The 24,332-nt window shown below is 45.0% G+C and overlaps 1 protein-coding gene across 7 annotated transcripts in view; it reads right to left on the bottom strand.

Moving 5' to 3' along the window:
* The window catches only part of BCAS3 (BCAS3 microtubule associated cell migration factor), a 353,644-nt gene that overhangs the window by 13,662 nt on the left and 315,650 nt on the right, over window positions 1-24,332 (bottom strand). For 2 of the 7 annotated variants that reach the window (XM_082776129.1, XM_082776130.1), the window contains 2 exons: window positions 9,413-9,580; window positions 2,333-2,398 (listed from right to left, as the gene is read on the bottom strand). The exons of 1 other annotated variant lie outside the window; for it this stretch is intronic. In XM_082776129.1, the coding sequence (XP_082632255.1) occupies window positions 2,333-2,398; window positions 9,413-9,580 (234 nt within the window). Of the gene's footprint in view, window positions 1-2,332; window positions 2,399-9,365; window positions 9,581-24,332 lie in introns of all 7 variants that reach the window. 4 more of the 7 variants (XM_082776131.1, XM_082776132.1, XM_082776134.1 and 1 more) reach the window with 3 other exon arrangements.

Below are 24,332 nucleotides of genomic sequence, written 5' to 3' on the forward strand. Positions count from 1 at the left end.
CTTTGGCCATCTTCCCTTCAAAATCAAGGGAACAGGAGATGCCCTCGGCATCAGCATGATGTTAATGCTCCACACTGGCAGGAAGGGGAGTCGGCAGATTGGCCGCGTGTCGTTTTAAGATAACAAAAGGCTCAAACCTTCGAAGAGTTAATGCCAGACGCGTGGCAGACCTGCACTATGTAGCAACAGAAAGGGGAACAGAGTCAGACTAACCATCCCGGACAGCGGGACCCTGGGTTGGGGTCAGGCAGTCCGTCTGGCGCACACCTCCCAGCACGCAGTGTGCCCCGCGTCGCGACCCTGTCTGTGGCTCATATGCAATGTGAGGTCACAGGAGTAGCACGTACAGTGACTTCAGGTCTCTTTGGCATCCCCAGCACTCAGATGACAAAACTGAAGCAGACACTGAGGGGCACAAAGGCAGCAGCTGAGCTGAGCAGAGACATGCACCTTCCCCTGGCTAGGCTTTAGGACCAAGCGCCAGCCAGTGCTGCACACAACTAAAATAATTCCCGTAAAAATCAGTGAAATACCCCAGCCTCGATCTGAGAGGTTCTCTGGGGCTGCTGGGTTTGGGAGGACAGAGAGGAACTGCCTCATCTTTATTCTGCCATCACGCCAGCAGCTGCAACAAGTTTGGGCTCACAAAACAGCTGTAAAAATACCAGTCCTGTTTCAAATGATGGGAGACAAGGGCTCTTACTAAGAAATACACGCTTGCCGTAAGTTGTATGCTACATAAAAATACCATGTGAAGACTCCAAAAGGAATAACAAGGTAATTATAGAAATTAGAGATGGAAAAATCCTATACGGCTGTTTCGCCGCCTGCACCCTGCTCAGTGCAGGATTACTCAGTGTGGGACATGCCTCAGAACTCTGGCTTTTAAAGGGAACATTTAATAAACATTGAGAAATGTTTCTAAATATTTAGAAAACTCAAACCAACAGACTTCCACGCCAAGCTGTACAAACAGAAAATCAATTTAGAAAACTGTTAAAAATCAACAGCTTTTGCATGCACCAAAATACATTTCTCTGAAGAGCAAGCATCACCTCATGTGCGTGATATTGCAAACAGTGCTGTTAGGATGCTGAGCCCTTTGCAGAATCAGGCCTAAATGAATACCTACCGTGGCTTTCCTCTTGTTCCTGTTGAAATCAATAGCAGAAGCCTCTGTGATGCAAAAAGCCTAATGCTTTACAAGGTACTCAGCAAAACAATCAAATGTGAGCAAAACCAAGCTAGACAGAAAGGAGCTTCACATTTTCCTGTGAAATGCTGGAGTATTGCAGTAGGAAAATTAATTTGCTTAATCATTAGGAAGAAAAACCACAAACCAAACCAAAACCCAACATAATAACAAATCTCTAAGGAGAGGGGGAATTGTTTCTCTGTTAACTACTTGGAGACAAAGCACTGGAAGAAAAATGTCCAGTTCCAATAATGTCATAACCTGATTATAGCCTGCACAGAAGAGCTAAAACACTTGCAGAACAATGAGTAAGAAATTAAGTTTTAAATTGAGTGCTGGCCCTATCTTGTGTCGCTTCTTTATATTCTAGTAGAAAGGACACTGCTGAGCTCATTTCATATACAGCAGCCTGAGATGCCTGGATGCAGACATCATTTACTCATCTCATCTATGTTTCTCCCCATTTCTTTCTCCAGGAGGAATGACAAATCTAGAAATGTGACTGCACTTTGTTTTATTATGATATTGATTTTTCTGCAAAGGGAAAGTGCATTTATCCCCCAGGTCTGTGTGCTGGCAAGAAAGGGTTAACAAAATGTTTATCACAAAGCTGGCTTCAGAGTTGAAAGTAATGTGATCAGTAATGAATTTTGTGTTACATTAGGTTGTATAAATGGACAGACAAGCGCAGACAACAAGTGGCCAGGAGTCGGGGCTAATCTAATGATGTAAAAATAGAGACAGCACCAATTATACTTGGGGCCAGCTCAGAGCTCCTGCAGGGACTGCAAATGAATAGGTACAAATCAAATTACTGACTAATAGACGCACTACAAGAGAGGGCAGTCAATGCTAAATACATTAGGGCCTTGTGACCTCTCTGCTCTGAACAGCAGAATCCTAAATTTGACTTAAAAAAAATATCAAAGAAACTCTTGTTCATTTAAGGGGAGAAATAGAACAATGTTATTTGTGAAATGATTTGAAACACTTAGATATTTTTTGTGTTTTGTTCCTCTACCACCATGTTATGTGTGTAACCCTTTGAAAACTGACAGAGGGTTTGCTTTTAAAACAAGGAGAAACACTCTTTGTGCAAAAGTTAAGACCTGAGAACAATACAGTTATGTTACATACCAAAACATTTCAAAGCCATGTGCCTCTTTGTGGTGATGTTTTTTACTGCTACTTCACCGGCTGTTTCTGCATCAAAAATAAAATATTTCTTAAAAAGTGTCTTGATTTAATAAGAAGAAAGAGAAAAGGAATCTCCCCACACCACAATTGATAGTAAGTAAATGCAGTTGACCAACTTGTTATCAAATGGTAGAAAGTCAGAATTGTCTCTTAGTATCAGTACACCCTTTAGAAACATAAGCAGGCTTTTTCTATGAACTGCAGTGATCCTAAATTCACACCAGAGACATTTGTGGTATCAGCATTCATTCCCCCTCCCCCTTAAACAACGTCTGACCTAGAAGAAATTCCACTGAAAGCCCCAGCTGGTTGTTGGGCTCTGAGGGAAGGACCCGCTTGGCGTGGGTGTTTGCCCCAGCCCAGGCTGAGAAGTGGAGAACAGTCCAGGTCCGGAGACCTGACAAACAGTTTGGGAGCTAAAATGCACTTGGTGGGCCTGGCAGGCTGCGGGATGGGGCTGCTCTGTCTTGGGCAGGGCTGGAGAGAAAGAGAAGCCCAGGCTGAAGTGCTCAGTGCCCTCAGCAGGATCTTGCACGTGAGAAATGAGTCATGTAACCACGTTAAAATGTGTGCAATGGGAACGCTGCTCTTCTTCCCCAGCACTTCAAAAATGGCATCTCCCAAAGAGCCCTGAATTTTCTTTTTTTTTTTTTTAAGAGTATCATCCAAATAAACCTTTTGTAGGAAGAACATTGAGCTCTTAGACTTAATTGAGGGGGTAATTTAATCTCTGACCCTGGCATGAATATTCTGAAAGTTCAAAGGCTGCTTTTAGCATCAATGTTATTTGATATGCCAGTGTGTTTGCTGCCTGAGCTGATTTTGCATTGAACCTATGCAGAAATCTCTTTGCAGAAATGCTCTTCAGAGGGAAGACCAATTGATCTGTGTTCTTGAATTCCTAGACCCCATGACCAAGTTACGATTAAGACCAATTGAGGAGAGGGAGGGGAAAAAACCTTAGAAAAATTAAAAGGAAGAGAATGGAAAAGGAGAAAGGAAGGAAGGAGAGGTACCAATCGAAGCTCTGAGTCTATACAGGGCTAATCCTATTCCAGAAGCTAAATGCTCAGGTACATTTATGTCCAGGTGGCTGCTCATCTCTCAACACAGTTTGGGATCACTGATGTTTTCTCTTTTGGACAAAAATCAGGAAGGGTTTTTCTTGCGCAGGACCAGCAGGCCCCTGCTCCTTCTCCCTCCCATCCAACCTGAGGCAGGCACGCAGGAGAGCGTGTGACTTCACTGCTCATCGTGAACTTCACGTTTAGACCCAAACCACAAATTTCACATAAATATTTCAAAATCTTCCCCTTGCTAAGCTCAGAGGTGTCAAGACCCGCGTGAGGCTCAGGCCGTGGTAACCATCTGACAGCCAGATGCAGCGCTCGGCCTTGTGTGGAGGCCTGAAGCCAAACGGGCCTAAACGCGGATCCCAGCGCCTCGGACGGGCTATCCCCTAACAGCACCTCTAATTAGCTCCACTTACTTACACCCCATTAATCAGGTTAAAGAGTTTGCTTCAACATACGAGCTTCCTTCATTGCATTATGAGTTTGCTGATGACATTTGGAAGGAATCCAGAAGGTTCCTACCCAGGGCCCGTGCAGGGCTCTGCTGCGTTTGCACCTCTGCTGCCACCGACTTTCCACTGCTGGTAGCTGACAGAGTGTGCAGGAGTTTTTAGAGAAAATGAGATTTTTTTCTGTTGTTTAACTGAAACTTTATAAAGGGATTTAAAGGCCTTGCTTTAAATTGTACAGCAACTCTTCAAAACTCATGGGCTTTATTGACCACAATGGTGCCGTAATTGCATCTTTCCCTGTTCAGAACTAATAACAAGGGTTCTGAGATGCAGAATTTGTGGGGTGCTCTGCAGTTTTAATATAGGCTCTTAGTTTAAGTTCATATGTATTCCTGAAACAGGAATAGATAGAGAAAAAACATTATTTTGCTCCATAAACTGCAGTATAAACTGAGCCATCATAAAGTACTGGATTTCATGATGGGTTAAAAAAAAGGGATACATGCCCACAAAATGAAATCCTACTCTTGAATATCCCCAGAACAGTTTCACCACTTATAAAACGTAGCAGCAATGTGGATTTGGGTATGATTTGTCAAAGTAAATCAGATATGAATATAAGGGCAATATTCAGGCAGCCAAAGAAATGGTAACAGAGAGGCTGCAGCAGATGGGCATGAACAAGGATCTTCTCCTGCACGCTGCATCCTGCATTTCCACTGCAGCCCTGACTCCTGGGGCACTGCACCCGCCAAGCTCCTTCTGGAAGAAAAAACAGGGGTCTGACAGTTGCACCAGCATATTGCTTACCTTGACAGAGTAGCCTGAACAGTGATACTTACTTATTTTATATACTGACAATTCTCCCTCGGAAACCTGTGTGTTGTGTTAGTCTCCTAAAGAATAAATCTGCTCTGCTGTCACTGTGCTATGTGCTTTATAGTAATAAACCTGAAGAGATGTAGAGAATGGTTTTTGATTTGCTAAACCAAGTGACAGGCGAGTGTGAGGCTGTACCTAGATTTAACATGGAGCTAGACCTTTCACCCAGGCTGAAGCAGCAGGAGATGCTGGGATGAACTCCCCAGGGTAGAAAGCATTTCTCCTTAGGGCTGTACATGCACAGCTGCAAGGTTTCATGCTCCCTTTTACTGCTCTGGAGTCAGTAACTCCTTTATGGGGCTGACTGGCAGATCCGCTGGTTTTCTTTAAGGCCAGCTTACATTTTAAGTGTATGTGGTTGGGGGCCTAATGAATTTGGATACATGGAGTGTACACAGATCACCCCATGCTATACCTCTGAAGGAAGAAACCACATCAGCAGCATGGTGCTCGTGCCCTCCTCAGCCCAGAAGTAACAGGCAGAGAGCACAAGAGGAATCTGACTCGTGGAGTTCAGCACATGAACTCCTATGGCAGAGAAATCAGGGTCACAGAAATTGTCTTCTATTGGTGTATTGCAGAACACATCCTCTCAACTAGACTGTAGAGGCTTGGCCGTATATTACAGGCTGCTTTTCAATATTATGCCTAGAAATGACCAAAGTGCATTTGAAAGCTTAAAAAATGTACTTGTTGAAGGACTACATAAATCAGAGCATTTACTGATTACAGTATTTTGGAGGGAAAGAGTTCTAGCCTGGGCTGGCAATTTGTGTGTGTACAGTTTGAGTGAGTCAGAGAGATTTGTCACAGTTTCATAAATCACAATACTAGCTTTGCTTTTGTTTTGAAAATGCAATGTGAAGCTCCAGCACATACTTAGAAACTATAATGCAAATGTAAATACTGTAGCTGCTTGAAAACAAAGCTTTGCAAGGAAAAGAGGTCAGTGACCACTAAATTTCTGTGAGCAGACCTTCCTTTTTTTTTTTTTTTTTTAGTTAGAGTCTGACAGAAACTGAAACAGTAAAAACATCTTTTTGCATCTTTGCCAATTTACGCCTTCTTTGGAATTAAATGTGTATCTAGGCTGACAGCTTATGTACAGCAGACTCCACTTAAGATAGACATGGGTCGTCTGGATAATTGGATAACAAGGAGAAAAGCTGGTTTCCCAATCAAGTCAACTAGCTGGATGACTGGAGTTATCATTTAGGTCAGAAGGAAAGTAGATTTTTGGGGGGTCATTTTCCAGACCTGGTTCTTCTCCCATCCACTGTCCGACAGCCCTTGGCAACCAGCCGGAGTCAGAGATGGACAAGACCCATCAGGCCATCTAATTCCCCTTCTTTGCAATGGCTGCATTATTCCTCAAGATTTTCTTGTTCTTGAGTTTGACATTTCCTACACAACCAACCTTCAGGTGATTTCTGCCACTGCCGGTAGCCTGAACCACTGAAGAAGTGAGGTGTTGCTAACCCAGCTTTGCAATGCAATGGGGTAGGTAAGGAACAAAGATACCGTTAGTATCTACTGCCCAAAGTGGTCTGTGTGCTATGAGCATGCGCTTCCTCTGCACTACTTTCGCATATCAGCCCTGATTACTATATAAATCTATGTGTCAGCTATGTCCTAACAGTTAAGGTATTAGAAGAATCTATTTATCTCTTGCCATTAAGTGCATGTCAGGCCCAGTTGAGCACTTTGATAAAGTCTCACTGTCCATCTACTGCCCATTTTTTCTTTGTCCATGTTGTGGACACGAGCACAGGCACATACCTTCACATTCCGAGTTAGAAATGTCATTGTTGTATGTTTTGGTTTAAAAAAGACTTTAAAAGTTTCGGTAAATCTGTAAAATGTGCTTAAGGACTAAAAAGAATTAAAAGAGCACTGCCAAGGATTAAAGGTATGAGTGACTTCAAGCTAAAGTAAGTCATTTTAGGATTATTAGAGTGAGGTTTATAAATTACATAATTTGAGTCCAATGCAGAAATATAATTACTGTCTTTGGAAACAGCACCAACATAGAAATCAACTATCAACAAGCAAATTTATGGTGTCTTCTCTGCTAAGCTCCTTGCTATCATTTCATTGAGATGAGGGAGTGGAAGGGAATCCAAGGAAGGAAGAGCTAGCCTAGAAAACAATGTTTTTCAAAGATAAATTCAATTCAGCCTGGGTTTGTTAAGATGTAAGTGGTTTGGGGGGGAAGTTAAAACTATCCTACTTGTTCCGAGCCAACAAAGATGCCTCTTCTTTGAAGCAGTGTTAATGTACCTCCAAACTTATCTTTTCCCATTTATTAACCAGCAGACAGATGCTAGAGCTTTAACGTGATCCGCAGTTTGACAAATGGCTGGCTGGCAGCCTGCCGTGAGTGCAGCCACGCATGTTGTAGCAAGCACTGGTCGACTCCCTAGGCAAGAGCAGTTTTCCAGGTATCATTTGAGCAGGAGAGTACTTTTTATGGGCATCTGGTAAGAAGAACAGTTCAAGAGCTGTTAGGGGATGGAAGTGGAAAGGGCATCAGAGTTCACAGCCTTATCACTAGGTTTTCTCTGCTGCACCGAGTCATCACATGTCCGAATCCTGAGAATAAAGTGTGTAAGTGATAGAGAGAATCCCACGACAGGCAGAAAAACACAGAGCACAATGACAGTGTGAGCAGGGTAGTGGGATGGGGTGGGCTGGGTCAACGCTCATGTTACTCCCTACTGTGTGATGGTGCTTAGATTTGCTGCTTTGAGATGGCATCTATCTTACACTCGTGATGAAGATTTATGGGTCTAGAGTAAAAGCAGGGAGAAATCTCTTTGGATACATTTTTGCTGAGTGATGGTGTCTCTGTAAATAGTCCCCTTCTGTCTTTACACCTGAAGTGTTTTGAGCCTAACCTTATGGCAAAGAAGTCAGCACTTACTGGTATCAGCTGGTGAAAATGGAAAGAAAATATAAACTCTCTGACTGTGACAAAGTTCTTGGTTTACAGTATAATACAAAGTCTCTGGGGCAGTCAGTCACCTCAACTTGGCATGTCTAGATGGCTTCAGCTTTCAGAGAAATTATTCCCTTTATCTTTCCTCTGAAGCACAGGAGGAGAGCTGACCCATTCGAGGAAGTGAACATGATCCCAAAGTTCATTCTGCTCACAGTATGGGTCAATAAGTGATGAAATAAATATGTTTCTGCATTTTTCACAGCCTGTTTTTCCATCTTCAATGCCCTTTGCAAACACGAGCTTATCAAACTCCACCCCTGCAACGTGAGGCATCTCTACCCCCATTGCAGTGATGCAGCAATCATGGGCACGTTAAGAGGCTTGTCCAAGGCAACAAACTGGTGAAAATTTGCACCAGATGTGTAAACGAGACCTTTATTTGGTGTTCAACCAACCTCCTTCTGTTAATACTGAGTTTCAAGCCATCCCATGACTCCACTTTTTTCAGGAGTAGCAAAACAGTGGAAAAGACAGTTTGACAGATGGCAAGTTGGGGTACGAAAGGTGCTTCTGCACCATTTGGCAGCTTGGTTATTGCTACTTGTACCTACATATGGGAGCTTAAACTGCTGATTTTCAACCTTCTCCTCCAGTTGGTGGGAGGTAGTAACAGTGTGGTGACCTGCTGTAGCTTACCTACTCCGTAGTAACCCTTCTGCAAAGCACGGGGGCAAGCCCTGATGGCAAAGTGCTCGAGTCTTTTCTAGCTGGAGAGGTGCGGAGCTGGGAGAGCTCAGAGCAGCACAGGGCCCCTCAGCAATACGAGGACCACAGTGAAAGAAAGAGCAGCTTCTACTCTCCACAACGTTTCTGTAATGTCACTAGGCTGGCATACCCCTATGTTACTGCTCAAGTTCCTCCTTTTTTCCTTCCCAGGCATCTTGCCAGAAGAGTGACAAGTGAGCTGGCAGCTGATGTTAGAAGCGACCACGGCTATTAGCTGCTGGTCGCAACACAAATGGTGCACAGATCAAAGATGGGCCTAGACCTTTTACTAGAAGGCATTTTTAAAACAAGCCAAAATTAATGGGAGACAATAAAACCACAATAACTGAGCTTTAACATTTCTGAACATCTTCTAGCACTGGGCCCCTTCTGAGCAGCATAATCTCTGACGTGCTATTCCATTTACTTAAACAGATGATATAATTTATCAATATAATGGACACTGATGAAGACAGATTAATTTGGATTATAGAACCAGCGTTTCACAGTGGCTCTATTCAGGACACAAAATTAGGATGTGTGTGATTATGACATTGTTTGGATCAGTGTGGGCAAGAGCAGCAATCTGCACATAGACTCAGATGCTCCTGAGTTGGCAGGGAGGGGAGGAGAGCCCTTATCACAGCACTACGGTAAGGGAGCTTCAAAAGCCAGCATTTTTCTTTGAGTTGCTTTAGGCTTCCCTGACTATGTTTATGTCATCTACCGATATTTTCTTTTTATAAATGACTTTTCTCACACTAAGTGAGACCCCCATAAAAGTTGATTAATCACAGAGGTAGTGTGCAGAGGAAAGGAGAAGCAAAACTTGAAAAATAAAAATAAAAAATAAAAATCACCATTGGGTGAGATGTACGTGATCTCTGATCACGCCTCTTCTTTGTACCTGTTCCTGATCCCACTATGTCCCTGCTGGGGGATTCGCACATCGCATCGGCCAGGCGCTCCCGGAGGCCCTCGTCAGTGTGCTCCATGGAAGACATGTGGCGGAGACCGAAGTTCTCGGGCCAGCTCCCACACACCTCCAGCAAGGTCACGCTCCGGTCAAAGGCACCTTCAACAAACAAACGGGAGATGTTCGGGAGAGCCTGGGACCATATGATATCATTTATTGCATTTGAAAGAAAGAAGGCCTTGCATTTTGAGCTCCTGAAAAGCTAATTTTAGCACATTAGTTGAAATGTTGGCGTTAATAGCACAGTAGGAGCAAGCAGAGAGGCCCAGGTACTTAGCAGCTTTATGCAAAAATGTTAAATTAGAAATACAGCCCCAAGCCTGGTCTCACACTAGTGAGAGCTGGGAGAGGCTTCGCTGAAATCAGCATAATGGCACTGATGTAAATGACAAAAGAATCAGGAACTGTAATGTTAAAAAAAAAAAACTGTATAGGTTATCAAGTATGTTAGAGGACCTGAAATTAGTTTTAAAGTCGATTTGCCTTTCACTGCTCTGCTGTTGAGCACCCCCTCCCCTTCTCAGCCTGGACAATGGAAACAGCCACGTTGTTTTGTCCTTGCTACTGGCCACAACCTGCAGCTAGTGTGCCTTTCCTGCTCTCGTGCAGGGAAGTGCAACAGTGTGATATGCTGGTGAGAAAAGGACAGCTTGCTTCCTTTCTGTTTTGTGTTCAAAGTAAGCTTACTGAAGGAAAAAAGTGAGCCCTTCTTTCAGCCTAGGTATGTGGATTTTCTGTCCCTGTACGGTGAAATTTTACCTGCAACTTGAGCTAACAGAGACTCTTTCATCAGCAGTGCTTTGCTGAGGATGCTGGCTATGATGACAGAGTGCACGTACCTACAAAAGATACTGAAAGTAATTCCTTAGCTTACAGTTATTACCTCATTCACAACAGTATACGATGTTCTGCTGAATACAAAGATTAGATTCTGAATTCAAGATCACTTCAAAGTACAAATTAAAATTATTCTACTTTATTATACAGCAAGTCTTCTGCAAAGGCTTACTTAAATCATTCCCACTTGGAACAAGATTACAGTTATGCTTTGTTGCTTCAAGCACATACCATTTACTCAACTATTAGGTAACTGAATATGCAGCATTTATTGTGCCTGGTTTCTGCCAGCCTGCAGAGGGGAAAAAATGCAAATGCCAATGTTTCTCAAAGTTAAAAGTACATGAAACACGTCCTTGTTATCAGGCCTTTGGTTTTCCCCTTTGATCAGCCGTCAGAAACTATCTACACTTGTACTCTGTGACTGTACAGCTTCACAGCACACTCTCTGCCACTGACAGGTGGTAATAGAAAGGGTGAGAGACCAAGCCCTGCGGCAGGCGTCCCTTCCTCTGATAACGTCCAAAGTACTGGGTGATAACCGTTAGTAAACACTCGGGCAGCCGGTTAATCCATACATCAGCAAAGAGGGGCAGATAATTTTGAACTCTAATGGCATGGACAAAAGCACAAGGGCTGGCATTCAGGGATTTATATGGGCTGCAATGGTGACTTCTGGCTCCTGAATTTCATCAGCGCGCACAACTTTGATTTATCTCTCTGCCTGGCTGCAGAGTAGATTCCTGGCACTAGAAAACCATCAACACTAAAATGGACCTCTACAAAATGGGACCATGGCTCTTGTGTGATACACGCACTTGAACTCTGGATGAATCCCAGTTTGAACCGAGAGGAGGAATGACCAAATATTTCAACTTTTTAATGGCTCTTTGGATTTATAAGGTTACTTCAGTCTACTAATTTGTTTTAAGGCAAGGGTTCTTGAAGCTTGTTTGAGAAAATGCAGTGAGGAGGCTAAGTCATTTCTATTCTGTTTGGGTCTCTGCAACATTTCCATGTTGTCAGCGATCCTAACTGCAGGAGGAAAAGCGAAATTTGGTCTTTTTTGAAGGTTTCTTTTTCAAGTCATCCTTCACGGGATTTCACGAGGCCCTGAGATCCCCACTCTGCTTATACTCTAGAAGCCCACTGACTTCAGGCATTTCCCCTATGGCTGTTTGTGTCCCTGGAGAGCTACCGGGGGGCTTCTAAACCCGTACCCACAAAGCCCAGCGTGGCAGCGGGGTGACGGCAAGCTCCCACAGATTTGCACTGCTGTGCCAGAAATGCCAGGGAGAAATCTCTTCTCTGCTAGGGTCTGCTCTTATTTTGAAAGTGAGAAATGGGAGCATTTCTGCTCCTATAAGCAGACATATGAATAATAAGGCAAATGGCTTTTGAAGCTCTGCCAAGATGACTGCATACGTGTACAAGGAGAAACTTCATAGAGTGCCTGTCTCTGGTTCCAGAGATACTTGAGTGAGAGCAAAGGAGACAAGTGTAGCGTTACCTCTGCAATCAGGGCCAGGAGCTGCCAAAACTTCTTAGCAGCAACGTGTGAGGTGCGAGTGTTAATGTAAATGCAGGTTAGAGGGATTAACTGCACAGAAAGCTTTCTTGTAAAAAACTGAAAGGCTGGTGAAGCTCTAGTTTTTATCTTTCCTCCTTTTTGACTCCTTTTGCATGTCACAAGCACACATCTGGCAATACGATTCCTGTCCAGGCACCCAGCGGTGATTCACCAGCCATGACCACACTGTGCAGGCATCACTGAGTAACCAGCGGTGGGGCAGAGATGGGCTCTGCACCATCAGCTGTTGTCCTGGAGTCCACCAATTCCTCCTTATTTCAATATATACATTTATTAAATTGGTTCCATAAGAACACAGATGAACAACCTAGGTTACACAGGGCGTAGGGGCAGAAAATGTGACCTTGCTTAAGACAGGCAGGTCCTTTGGTACCACAAAGCCCAAACCACCGTCTCTGTACCTCTCTAATGTAAAAAAAAAAAAAAAAAAAAAGAAAAAAAAAGCTGCTTCAGGAAGAACAAGAGCGATTGTCATGGCCCTTCCTGTTCTTTATGCTGTTGCATTGACAGACAGCAGATGTAGTGGAGGAAAACCATTTTCTCAAGGCAGAATGAAGTCCTGGATATTTTTATGCCTTGGAAAAATTCTTCCGCAAAGTGCATGAAGCCACAGCCGGGCTGGTGACTCCCCAGAAGCCTTTGGGTGCTTTGTCCTACATACATCATTACCAAATGCACAAGAGTTAACGGCATTAAACTTAAACTGATAGCAGCTAACCGTATCTTTGCTATTTATTAAATTGTAATCTCTTTTTCTGCCCGCCGTGCTCTCTCTTCGTCAGTCCTAGTATCTCGGTTGATAACATATCAAATTTCTCATCGTTGGCCAGAGGCAAGTTTACAAATACATCTCAGAGCAGCGTCCTGCTCCAAATGCTGCCCCAACCCCAACGTTGCTGGAGTGGCAGCACTGCAGCAGCGTGACAGAGGAAGCCTCCTGCCGATCCCGAGCATTACGGAGGGGCTGAGAGAAGGCAGGCTTTGCCGGGTGCGTTCTCTGATAAACTGCTGAGATCTTACTGACAGCCATGAATGTAAGACCTTGATGTGTGAAATCCAGCCTTCCTCCTGTCCCCCGGACCTGACACAGCTCCTCCGATGGTGGAACAGGTTCCACCTATAAGGAGCAGTTACTGCAGAAACAACTCCAGAAGAAAATCGGGTATTATTTTAGCCAAGCAACTGCTAGTGAAATCCTGGTGAAACCTCATTGAAGTCGCTGAAAAATATCCCGCTGACTAACTTGTGTCAATATTTCATCCTGCAGCACGGTGCTTTCAAGCTAGCAGAACGTTTCCTTCTCTCTTTATTTACTGAAGATGAAACTGGGTGGAAATTAAGACCATCAGCCTGCTTTGTACGATGCCCAAGCTCCGTCCCAGATCCACTGCGCTACAAATAAAAAACAAAGTCAAATCAAACCAAATGGAACGAGCAGAAACCTTGGCTTCAACATCTAGGTCGAAAGTGCTTTGTGTTGCAATTCCAGCCTGTTTAGCTTTCTACCGCCCCAGACACTCCAAGCTAATTCTGCTCCACACGCAGCATTTTCCTATTAAAACCGATTTTCTCCTGATACCGATCTCCCACTTCTGGCCTTCCACTGACATTTGCCTCCCGAGGAGAACTGCCCTTTCCTCCCGCCGCTGCCGGGCAGCACAGGATTAGGCTCTGCGTCCTTCTGCCTCACACTGCTCGCGTTTTGCTAATGGCAAAGGCTTCTGCCATTACTCATACCAAACTACCTTGCTTAGAAGCACAGAATTTGTCTTCAGCGTTGCAATTGTTTCAAGGCTTTTAATATAAAAGGAAAATAAATTCTACAGAAGGAAAGAAAAACACCCAAACCTTGGAAACGTCCTTTCCTTTCACAGCTAGCCCTACCGACCAAAGACCGAGAAAACCAGAGAAGGTTATTTTCTTCTCTGAAAAATCTAGTACTAAAAAGTATTTTTACAAAATATTTTAATGCTTCTAGTATGTTATTTTTCTAAGTCAAAATAGCCAAGCTAAATCTTTCACCATAGCCCTTTAATTCAAAAGCCAGGGGAAATTTTTTTCATTAAACCTCTGGACGGCTTTGTTTAAAGTATGAAATCAAGTAGCTCCATTTCCTGTCTTCTAAGGAACAGTAAATCAAAAAGAGTACGTTCTCCAAAAATACAGTAATGGTTCTATTAAAGAGCTTGACAGTTTTGAGCCTCACCTTGCATATTGCAACATACGTGTGAGCAAAAATAACAGAGTAAATAGTAAAGGAAACGGCCTGCCAATTTTAACCAACAAAAGATGCATCCTTCTCGGGAAGGAGCCGTGGGCTCGACCCAGGCTGCTCTCCAGGAGGGGCAGGCCCTGGGGGAGATGGAGGTGGTGTTGGAAGGAGCAGAAGGGCTGCCCGTGCCCATGCTGCTGCCCATACCCATGCTGCTCTTGCTGAGGACATTTGGGAAGCAGGAGGGGATGCTGAAGGGAGCCCTGGGCCCTTCTGGACCAAAGGCACCAGGAACTGCAGTGCCCAGAACAGCCTGGGCTGGGAGCGAGAACCCCATGGGTGTGTTAGGAACGAGCACACGGAAATTCCTTGCCCCAAGTAGTCAGTCGAATTATAACGTACTCTGTTTAAATATTAATGGCTGAACTTTCCTACAGGGTTTGCCAATTCGCTTCCACCACTGTAACCTCGTTACTCCAGGGGGAAAGCTGCGGAGCAGCAGCACCGAGCGCTTGCCCTTGGGGGAGCTGCACAAATTCCTCTCTGGGTTGGGGAGGACGCGGCTTCGCCCCGACCTGCCACTCCCTGGGCTTCTGGACACGTCCGTGCTCAGACGCTGGTCTCTGATGTCCAGATCGCACACCTCCTTCCCATCCTTTTGTGGGATGTGCCCCTCAGCTGACAAAACTCACCTGCGCTCGGCTCTGAGCTGGGGGTGCGAGTGCCAGCAGTGCCCTGGGAAACGATGGCAGAGGCTGCAGCCTTTGCGAGCAACTCTATTTCCCTGTCATCTTCCCTCCCACAGTGTTTCTTTTTTTCCAGAATCGCTCACTTCTGCTATAAACAGGACATTACTCACCAGCTCTGTATCCTGTGAGTGCATTTAATTAATGGAGGCTTCAGCCGGGGTGCCCGGTCCCACAGGCAGCGAACACTTTCAAATCCCTTTGAACTTTTGGATAAGTGAGGCTGCCGTGGCTGAGAGGTTCCTGCGTGCCTCCTCAGCACACTGCAGACTTGCAAGCGAAAATGCTGCTTATTCCTCTGTAATTGTTTCTAAATGAGCTCTAGGCAAGCATGCAGGGGCCGGGAGGAGCAAGCCTGGCGGCAGCAATGGATGACAACGGGCAGGATCGTCTGGGTGCTGCAGTGAGAGCTCGGTGGGTCCCTGGGGGCTGTCTCACCCTCCTCCTCCTCCCCATTGTCCAGCAGAGGCTGTCTCTTTCCCCCCTGCACAAAGGGTTAACCACGGGCCGGGGAGAAGCGGTTCAGATGCCTAGGAACATGGCCAGCGATCACAGCGATCGTGAAGGCTTTCAAATGCGAGGGAGGCTGCAATTTTCAGAGCTGGAACAGTGAGATATTTTTATAAATACATAAATCTTTTCAAGGAAAAACAAATATAGAGGAAAGAATGTAAACATTATTGTAAAATGCATAATAAAATGTCTGCTGTTTGTTAATTTTGCTCCTTATTATCCAGTCTTTCTGTACCTCCGATGTTGAAACATTTGCCTTTTTTTTTTTTTTTTTAAACTCCCTTATTCATTTAAAAATAGTTTCCTGCATGTTATATGAATAAGCAAAACCTAAGGTCCTAAATCCAGGAGAACTTTGAAGTATGAAACCCACGGTCTATGGGAACTATGTTTTCATTAATCAAAGTAGATGTTTCTAAAGCCATCAGATTTATCATGACTGGATTTCATATGTGAAACCCAATATACACACAGACATACACTGCTTGTCCTTTTGGATTAGTTTTGACCTTTTACTCTCCTTTCTGAAGGATCTGCCTTTCCTCAGAGCAAGGCTGCCCTGTTTTACCACTGCATCAGCCAAAGGAGCCTTGACAAAGTACGTTTTCAACTTTCAGCTTTCTGCGTCTGAGTATGAGTCTGGGCTAAGGTCAAAATATAAATGATTAAGTATATTTATTAAACCCTGCCTTCGCCTCGAATGCTCCCTGTGACTCTGCTCCATGCCAGCCCAAGGGGCGCTGCAACCAGCCCGTGGCCGCACGCCCGGCCACCAAATGAGGGACCCGCATGGCACCGACCCTGCTCTGCCACCGAGAGTCGGGCTGGCAAAAACTGAGCAAAGCCACCCAAAGCACCCGCACGTCGCAGACGGCTCCTGCAGACGTGGCCGAGCTCCTGGCTTCCCGAAAGGCGAGGGGGTTAGCGGAAGGAGAAGGGAGAGAGCCCCAATGGTTCGGAAACCGGAGGCGGGATGTGACATCTATCCAAAGCAGGACTTGTAAGATAAAATGCAAAAAAAATGTGCATTTGGTGTCCTTGGGGTATTTATGCTGCAGCTTTGCAGTACCAGAAGCACCGACCCTTGCTGAGAAGTGTGACACGGAGGCTGGTGGTGACTGCTGGCTCTGCCACGGGGCCAGCTCCTGGCCTGCTGCAGGTGCCCACGGGGAAGGTGCAACTCAGCTGCGAGCCGAGGGATGCGGTGCATTGAAAAATGAAAGGAGTGCATTTGTACACCTCTTGCAATACTGCATGCCACTTCTGCAGCGGTCAAAAAGCAAAAAGAGATAGGAACTACACCGTAACTGGATGCTATTATTGTTTTGAAAACAAAATAGCCTTTTCATTAAAAAATACATTATCAGGGAAAATGCTGTTTTCCCCTAGAATAGCGAGATTCTTGCGTATTTTAACTCTTCACAGCTTTGCAGTATCAGAATGCCCAGAAAAAGCCCGGAATGCTACAATCAGCCCCAAACCTCCCTAGAGATTAACTTTTCTTTGCATTTAATCCTGCCGCTCACTGGAGTATCCTGAAGAGGAGAGCTCTGCAGAGCGCCAGGGCTGTCGGGGCTGGGTGTGCGCCCCAAGCCACCGCTCTGCACATCAGGCGCCTCACCTGATGGTCCTGCAACCTCTACGTCTGGAAATTTCATTAAAAAAGGATTCACAATAGATCTGCGGCACTTTTTAGCTTGTGCGGGGTTGGAAATGTTTTCTTGTGGTATTCACATACTTATAATTCTCAGTCCCGGCTAAAATTAGAAAATCTAGTGACTTTTTTTTTTTTTTTTTCTCCTGTTAAAACTTCCCACTCTCCACAGACCTACTTAGTTAAGCTTACAATAAGATGATTATTAATGAGATTTTCAACAATGCCTAGGAAATTTAAACACACAATGAATGGCATTAAATCTCAGTGAAGGCTTCTTTAGACAAGTCTCTATTTGTTTTACTTCTCATCTGAACAAACCCTGCAATTTTATGATGCCCAAGTCTCTATATTGGCTCCATTGGGAAAAGCTGCCTAAGAAGCATAGAGGATACATCTGGTATTTCTGTGATGCTACACAATGATCCTTATTTGCTTCGCATTGAAATGCCAAGCCATTTCTTAACCCTTTGAAAGAGTTTGCAGGCATACCCTGCCTTAGTAGCTTCACTTCCAATATGCCAATTCCACTGGAGGGACTTGGATAATTCCTCTTCACTTCCCTTAAGAAAACAGCAAGATTTATCATGCTTATTATCAATCTTGCAGCATGTGCAAATGCATACGTATACACAGGTATAAAGGACACATCACAGATTATAAATGACTCCTATTTACCCACATGTAAGGAAAGGCCTGACAACTCATCAGGGTTTACTGGATAACTAAGATCTTATGTTACAATTTGAGACAAAACTGTGGATTTGTCATATTGCTTACGAATTAGTGGTAACTGTTTGAGCCAAGGAATTTAATTTTGATTGTTTCACTTGAATTAAAAAAGTCTTAGTGTTGAAAAAACAATGGAACTGGGCTACAACCTAATATGTCACTCACACTGTAATAGGAGACTCTTTTTTTGTGTAATAGAAACAGAGAATGTAATGCTGAATGGCCAAGTTCATCTTGGGTGCAGTCCCTCCCCAGATGGGTCGCAGCAGGTACTGCATTTTGCTTTGCAAAAACAAAGTTTGCAGAAGAGCATCCACAGGAAAGTGGCCGAGCAGCTACTGACGTTCCAGAAATGTGAAATTTGGTTTATATCACTAGCAACCAGTTAAGAATGAAACTGAAATATTTTTTGCATCGTAAGATCAAGTATTTCGCTGGTCTCTTATCACCTTTTCCAGATGAAACGTTTCACAACCCAGCTGACATATAAACAGAAACCAAAATATTTTCCTAAGGTGCATCACTAATCCTGCTCGGGGCCTCTGACTTGTAATTTATTTGTCTTACCTCACTATGAGACAATGTGCGTGTCGATTCCAAGCTACTGTCTATTAAGTCCTTGTGCACAGGATAAATAAATCTCCCTTGCGAATAGGAGGCATTCGCTGCGTGCCTGGGAGGGGCTCGAAGGACAGCATCCATCCTGCTGCCTGCTGCTCCCCAGAAGCACCAAGCAGCTCCCAGCTCCCACCCAATTCCAGCAAAGCGGCACAAAGTGTTAATAAACACGAGGCATTTGAGGTTTTCAATCGCTTTGCAGAAATTTGTGCATTTGAGCCATTTGTAGTAGGGGTTTGCATGTCAGCAGTGTAACTCCTTGCCATGCTCCTATGGTGCAAACCACCTTTTCCTTAGGGAATAGCTTAGGAGAAAAAACATTCTTCTGATGCTTTCTGTATCAGAACTGTGTGTTAACATTCAGTTTATTAGAATTGCATCTAATGCTACACGCACAGCCTGCTCTACCCAGAGCTTCCCTACCCGTATTGTAGAGCACCTCACAAACACCACGAGACAGATTCCAACACTGAACTGGAGCGACAGAAATGTTTGTGTTCTGGGCAGCTGTAAGAGTACAGCGCCGTTAACATCAGGAACAGCTTTGGAAATTCACTCTTGCTATTTATTAATCGAGCTACCAAGAGCAAGGAATGAAGGAGACCTTACAAAACATCCCCACAGCCAAATCCTCAGCTAAGGCAAAACAAGTCATCAGTGCTGAAATACAGACTGGTGTTGCTCACAGCAGGGACGAGCTGGAACTTCGAAGCTGAAGTAACTCACCAAGGGCACCGGGCAGTTCTGTGGCCAGCGCTGCCCAGAAGCAGACCTTCTGTCTGAGGACAGCCCGGTGCAATGCCACTCCTTCCTAGCAGGGAGGACGACGTGCCTGCGAGGGACCTCGGGCGGCACCGCGTCCGCCCCGGCCAGGCAGCAGATCACAGGCACCTCTCCATCAACTCCGGGCGTTTTGGAAAGGGCTCAGTCTCAGCCTCTGGATTCCTCCAAGAACATTAAGAAAATGTGTTTCTTTAAGGACTACATGGAAACGTGAAATTTTATGTTTAGAAAATAATAAAATTAAAAAAAAAAAGTTAAATTTGTTTCCGTACAAGCCTTCCAAGTCAGGAAAGATAAATTCTTTTGGCCCGATTCTGACTTCATTAAAAGCCTGAGCCAAGCTGCACGAGCTGGTTATCTAAGCTCCAACAAGGACTGGACCTACAAAGCACTGAACTCTCTGGCCCCAAGCCAGCTTAAGCATATACTTAATTTTTAGCATGTAAATAGCCACAGTGACTTCAGTGGTCGTATATACACACTGGAAGTTAAGGGTGTGCTTAAATGTGCTTCTGGAGCAGGGCCAGAGCCCTCGGTGACTCGCAGCACCGAGGTCTGACTTCCAGCAAACCCCGTTGAACGCGGGGGTTTTGCTCGGGCCGGGCAGGACCCAGCTGGTCAGGAGCCAGCAGACCAGTCCTCGCTGCCTGAACCTCTCCTCTGAACATGTTCAGGAGGTTTTGCCCTTGTCACTTGTGTTATCCATCAGACATCTGTTGGCTGTATAAGGCAGAGTGACACTGCAAGGTGAGATGATTGAGTGAAAAAATTATTGCAGCTGGCATGTCCTAGCCTACGGCTTTCGGTCATTTAACTCATCTCACTCTCATCCTCAGAAAAGGCTGTACGTGAAGGGCAGCAGGGTTACCCCTCTGCACGCCTCGTGTTTGCACTTGGCAATCTGCGGTAACAGCTCCAAATGCAGACAGGGCTTCGGCAAAGATGGCTCACTGTTCACAGCAAGCTTTAAGGAAGAAACAAGGACTAATTAGACAAAATAAAAATAAAAGAAGACAAACAAGGACTTCTGCTTTCACACTGGTGGAGGCTCAGAGCGCAGCAGGCTCCTGCCCACTGGGGACCTGCCTGATTCAGCTGTACATTTCCATCTGTATCATGAAGATAAATGGATCTCCACAAAGGCAGAAAAGGAGAGGAAGTGGATACATCAACCCAAACAAATGCAAAGAAAATCAAGTGTAAGAGGACAGTCTGATAATTCACATTGTGCTGTTAATTCATGAAATGCAGCGCGCCCTAACTCTGAAGAAATGGCTTTTTGTAGTCTATGTCCTTTTTTCTTCCTTTAGTAAAAGCCATTTTTGAAGCACTGAGGCAAGGACACGCTTTGTTATGATTTATGAAACAATGCAACCTATAATGTAATTTGGGACTGACCATTCAACCAGTAGCCACCAAAAGCCCAAAGAAATCAGGTACACGGCTAGGGATGAAGGGGGAACTTTGGTGTCTGGAAGTCCAAATGGTGATACCGCAGATCCCTGCCTGACCCCACAGGCCCTGTCCCCGTGCTGTGCTGGGAAGAACCACCCCAGTCTTCCCAGCACCTCTGGGATCACCCAAGCTGGCATTTCTCCCTGCCTGCTTCCCCAGAAGGGCCTGATTCAGCCACTCAGCTCTGCACACACGTTATAGCATCCTCTAAATACCGGATCACTCAAACCTGCCCTATTACAGATACCCCAGGGCTGGGGCAGGAAGGCTCTTCCCTCCCCACGGAGACCCCACAGCTCTAGCAGGTGCCCTGGGGCTTTCTGCCTTGCAGTACCTAAATCCTTCTGCAAAAGGAGCCTCAGTTGCTGCGCGCAGTTTCTGATGATTATAACCATGCCGCCGGCCACAGCAAGATGGATTCTGAAAGCTGCGGACTACCATTGCTGTGGACAATAAATATTCTACTGGAATCATAACTTGCACATATTTTAAAGGATAAACCTGCTACTAATAACTACGAATCAAAGGAGAAGATTCCAATTTTTATGCCAGAAAGCTAACAAAAATCTTCAGTGCGTTATAAACAAGTATCTATCATTATAAACTAAGTTCAGCATGTAAAAAACCAAAGATGGAGTTTATGGTCTTTAATGGCTGAGAAATGACAAGTGTGTTTGGTTGAACAGGAATTTAGCGAGAAGTAGTTCTGTACAAGAACCAAGATCCGTCTTAAAAAAATATCACTGCTGACAGCTTTACAGTAGAATTAAGCCTCTCTGAACTCTCAGAAGTGGGGCTAATCACAAGTTTCTGCGGAATTTAACATGGAGAAGAAATCTGGTTATTAGGGGAATCCTCTAACCCAGGTAGAAGCCGCTCCCACACCTTTCCAGTCCCTCAGACAAGGCTGAAATGCTGAGCCCAAATCATAGAATCAGAGAATCCTACAATGGCCTGGGTTGAAAAGGACATTAAAGATCACGTAGTTTCACCCCCCCTGCTCTGGGCAGGGCTGCCAACCACCAGAGCAGGCTGCCCAGAGCCGCATCCAGTCTGGCCCTAAATGCCTTCAGGGATGGGGCATCCACAACCTCTCTGAGCAGCCTGTCCCAGTGCCTCACCATCGTCTGAGTGAAAAACTTCCTCCTAATAGCTAACCTAAATATCTCCTGTCTTAGTTTAAAACCATTCCCCCTTGTCCTATCACTACCAACACATGTAAACAGGCGTTCCCCCTCCTGTTCATACACTCCCTTCAAGCACTGGGGGGCTGCAATGAGGTCTCCCCGGAGCTTTCTCTTCTCCAAGCTAGACAAGCCCAGTTCCCTCAATCTTTCTGTGTAGGAGAGGTGCTTCAGCCCTCTGAGCATCTTTGTGGCCATCCTCTGGACCTGCTCCAGGAGCCCCACATCCTTCTGGTGCTGGGGGCCGAGGCCTGCACGCAGGACTCCAGGTGGGGTCTCACAAGGGCAGAGCAGAGGGGGACACTCACCTCCACCTGCTGGCCACCCCTTTTTTAATGCAGCCCAGGCTATAATTGGCCTTCTGGGCTGCAAGCATGCTTCTCCTGAGGCTTTGAGAAGGGATTTCTGACAGTGCTGTGTCGGTGGAGGGACGGGATGGTCTGTGAGGCCGTCGCACAAGCACTGCCCCACAGGGCCCTCTGCAAGCATGCCTGGCCCGGAGCATCATCAGGAAGAGCTCACTCCTGGAAACACAGAAAAGAAAATCCTGGAGGTGAGCAAGTGGCTGTCAGGCCCCGGCTAATGAAGATAGGAGAGTGATGCATCGGTTCTGACGATGCAGCGGTGTAAATACAAGCAGAAGAATTTCCTACAGTGGGCAAGCTGAAAGGTGGAAGCTGTCCAAGGGGAATCTCTCAAAAACCCTGGACAGCAACAAAAAAAATGTGACAAAAAACTGGCCAAATGGTTTAGTGCTCTGCTGAAAGATCAAGGTGGAAAGAGCCTCTGCACTGGAAGCCTTGGAACAAAGACAGACTTTCCTGGAACAGAGCGCTTAACTGCTCCAACATAAAACAATCATTTCAGGAGGGAACCAAAGAAATGAAAATAATAATTTTACAGAGAAGAAAAAAAAAAAGAAAGGGGGAAAAATGAAGTAAAATCTTTTCTTAATTCCAGGTATGCTATTCTTTCAATCTGTGATTAATTTAAGACAAGGAAAGAGGAAAAAACAGTGGGTCATTAAATGAAAAATATTTGTAAGTACAACAAGTGACCAGACTGGAAACGTATTGTGGGAGAAGCGACTTTTCCTAAGCACACAATATTACTAGCTTTGATACATTAAAAGGTCAGCAGAGGCAGGAGTACTTTCATATATGGAGAATAGATCCAAAAGATATGTCAGGGCACGTTCAAAGTACCGAGGGAATGGCGCTGCAGCTCTGTTGTCTATCAAACCATGTTTATTGATGTTCTTGCTAGCTGAGGCAAGGTTTGGGAACATGGATCATAACACCATTTTTATACTCTATAAAAGTACACTGTGAAGTGATGAGAAACGCGGATTGCTGAGTTGTGCCAGGCGAGTCCATTATAAAGAAGGAGCGTACGTTTTCGTGAGGCATTTTACAATACAAATAGTAATTCTTTTCTTGCTGGGAAAAAAAATTGGGACTCCTCCAAAGCATATGTTTCACAAATCTCCAAAAAGTGGAAAACAAGATTCCAAGAGGAGAAGTGCAGGAGGTGGAGTGTGAGAATAGCAGCTTGGGACGAGCTCCCTGCTTGTCCCACAGCCGGGACAGACAAGGCCCTCTGGTAGCATGCCTGCAGCCTGCCCAGGGGCTCCCTCCCCAAGTTATTTCCTCGTAACTGAGCCTGGGATGGGACGTGGGAAGGCACTGGAAGCCGGTTATCCTCCCTGCAATCCCAGCAGATTTTAATTGCATTCAAAACAGGAGGCAAACGTAGGGATGTTTAAGACCACCTGCATTTTCTGCTTAATCGAGCAGAGAACTGCCTTCTCATTCCAAGGTGGAGAATTAGCATCTTAGCACCTTGTTTCTCCAAGACATTTGACCTTTGTAGCTCTACGAACTAAAACACTGGCTAATTTTCATCTAGCTGGACACTGTTTGAAAACTACTGAGGAAATGGGATACATTCGAGGTGTTTTGTGAAATATTTAAACCGGAGACTTGCCACTGAGCTGAAGGCGCCTTTCCCCCAGAGCCCTGACACCCTGCCAGGGCGCAGAGGAAAGAAGGCCCTGAGATGATGAAGACTTTCAAGTGTGTGATTCCATTTTTTTTTCGTGCCAACTTTGAAAGCCAGTCCTGAATCTGCACTTGTATCAATACATTTTGTCACGTGGGAGAAGAGAAAGCATCATCTAAAGAGGTTACATCAGTATGACCACCTTCAGGTACATGCAAATAATATTGCCAGCATTTCCTTACCAAAATCATTTCCAACAAGCTCTGAATACTGTGGAAAGCAGACTGAACACCAACAGTAAAATAAGCCTCCAGCTTTACATCTTCATCTCACTGATACCACTCTGAGCAGCCCAGTGAGTCACTGGTCCACTTTATGCCTCAGTTTGTAGAACAGGCGTAAGACAACACAGGGACTTGACTTCAATTTTCCAAACTAAGTACCTGGGAATGTTCTGAGGTCTCAGTAGCGAGTCAGTACATAGTGCTGCTCACAAAAGACCCCCTGTAGCTAACAATATGACTT

This window comes from Aythya marila, assembly GCF_965140915.1.
Source record: "Aythya marila genome assembly, chromosome: 20".
Classification (NCBI taxonomy): Eukaryota; Metazoa; Chordata; class Aves; order Anseriformes; family Anatidae; genus Aythya; species Aythya marila.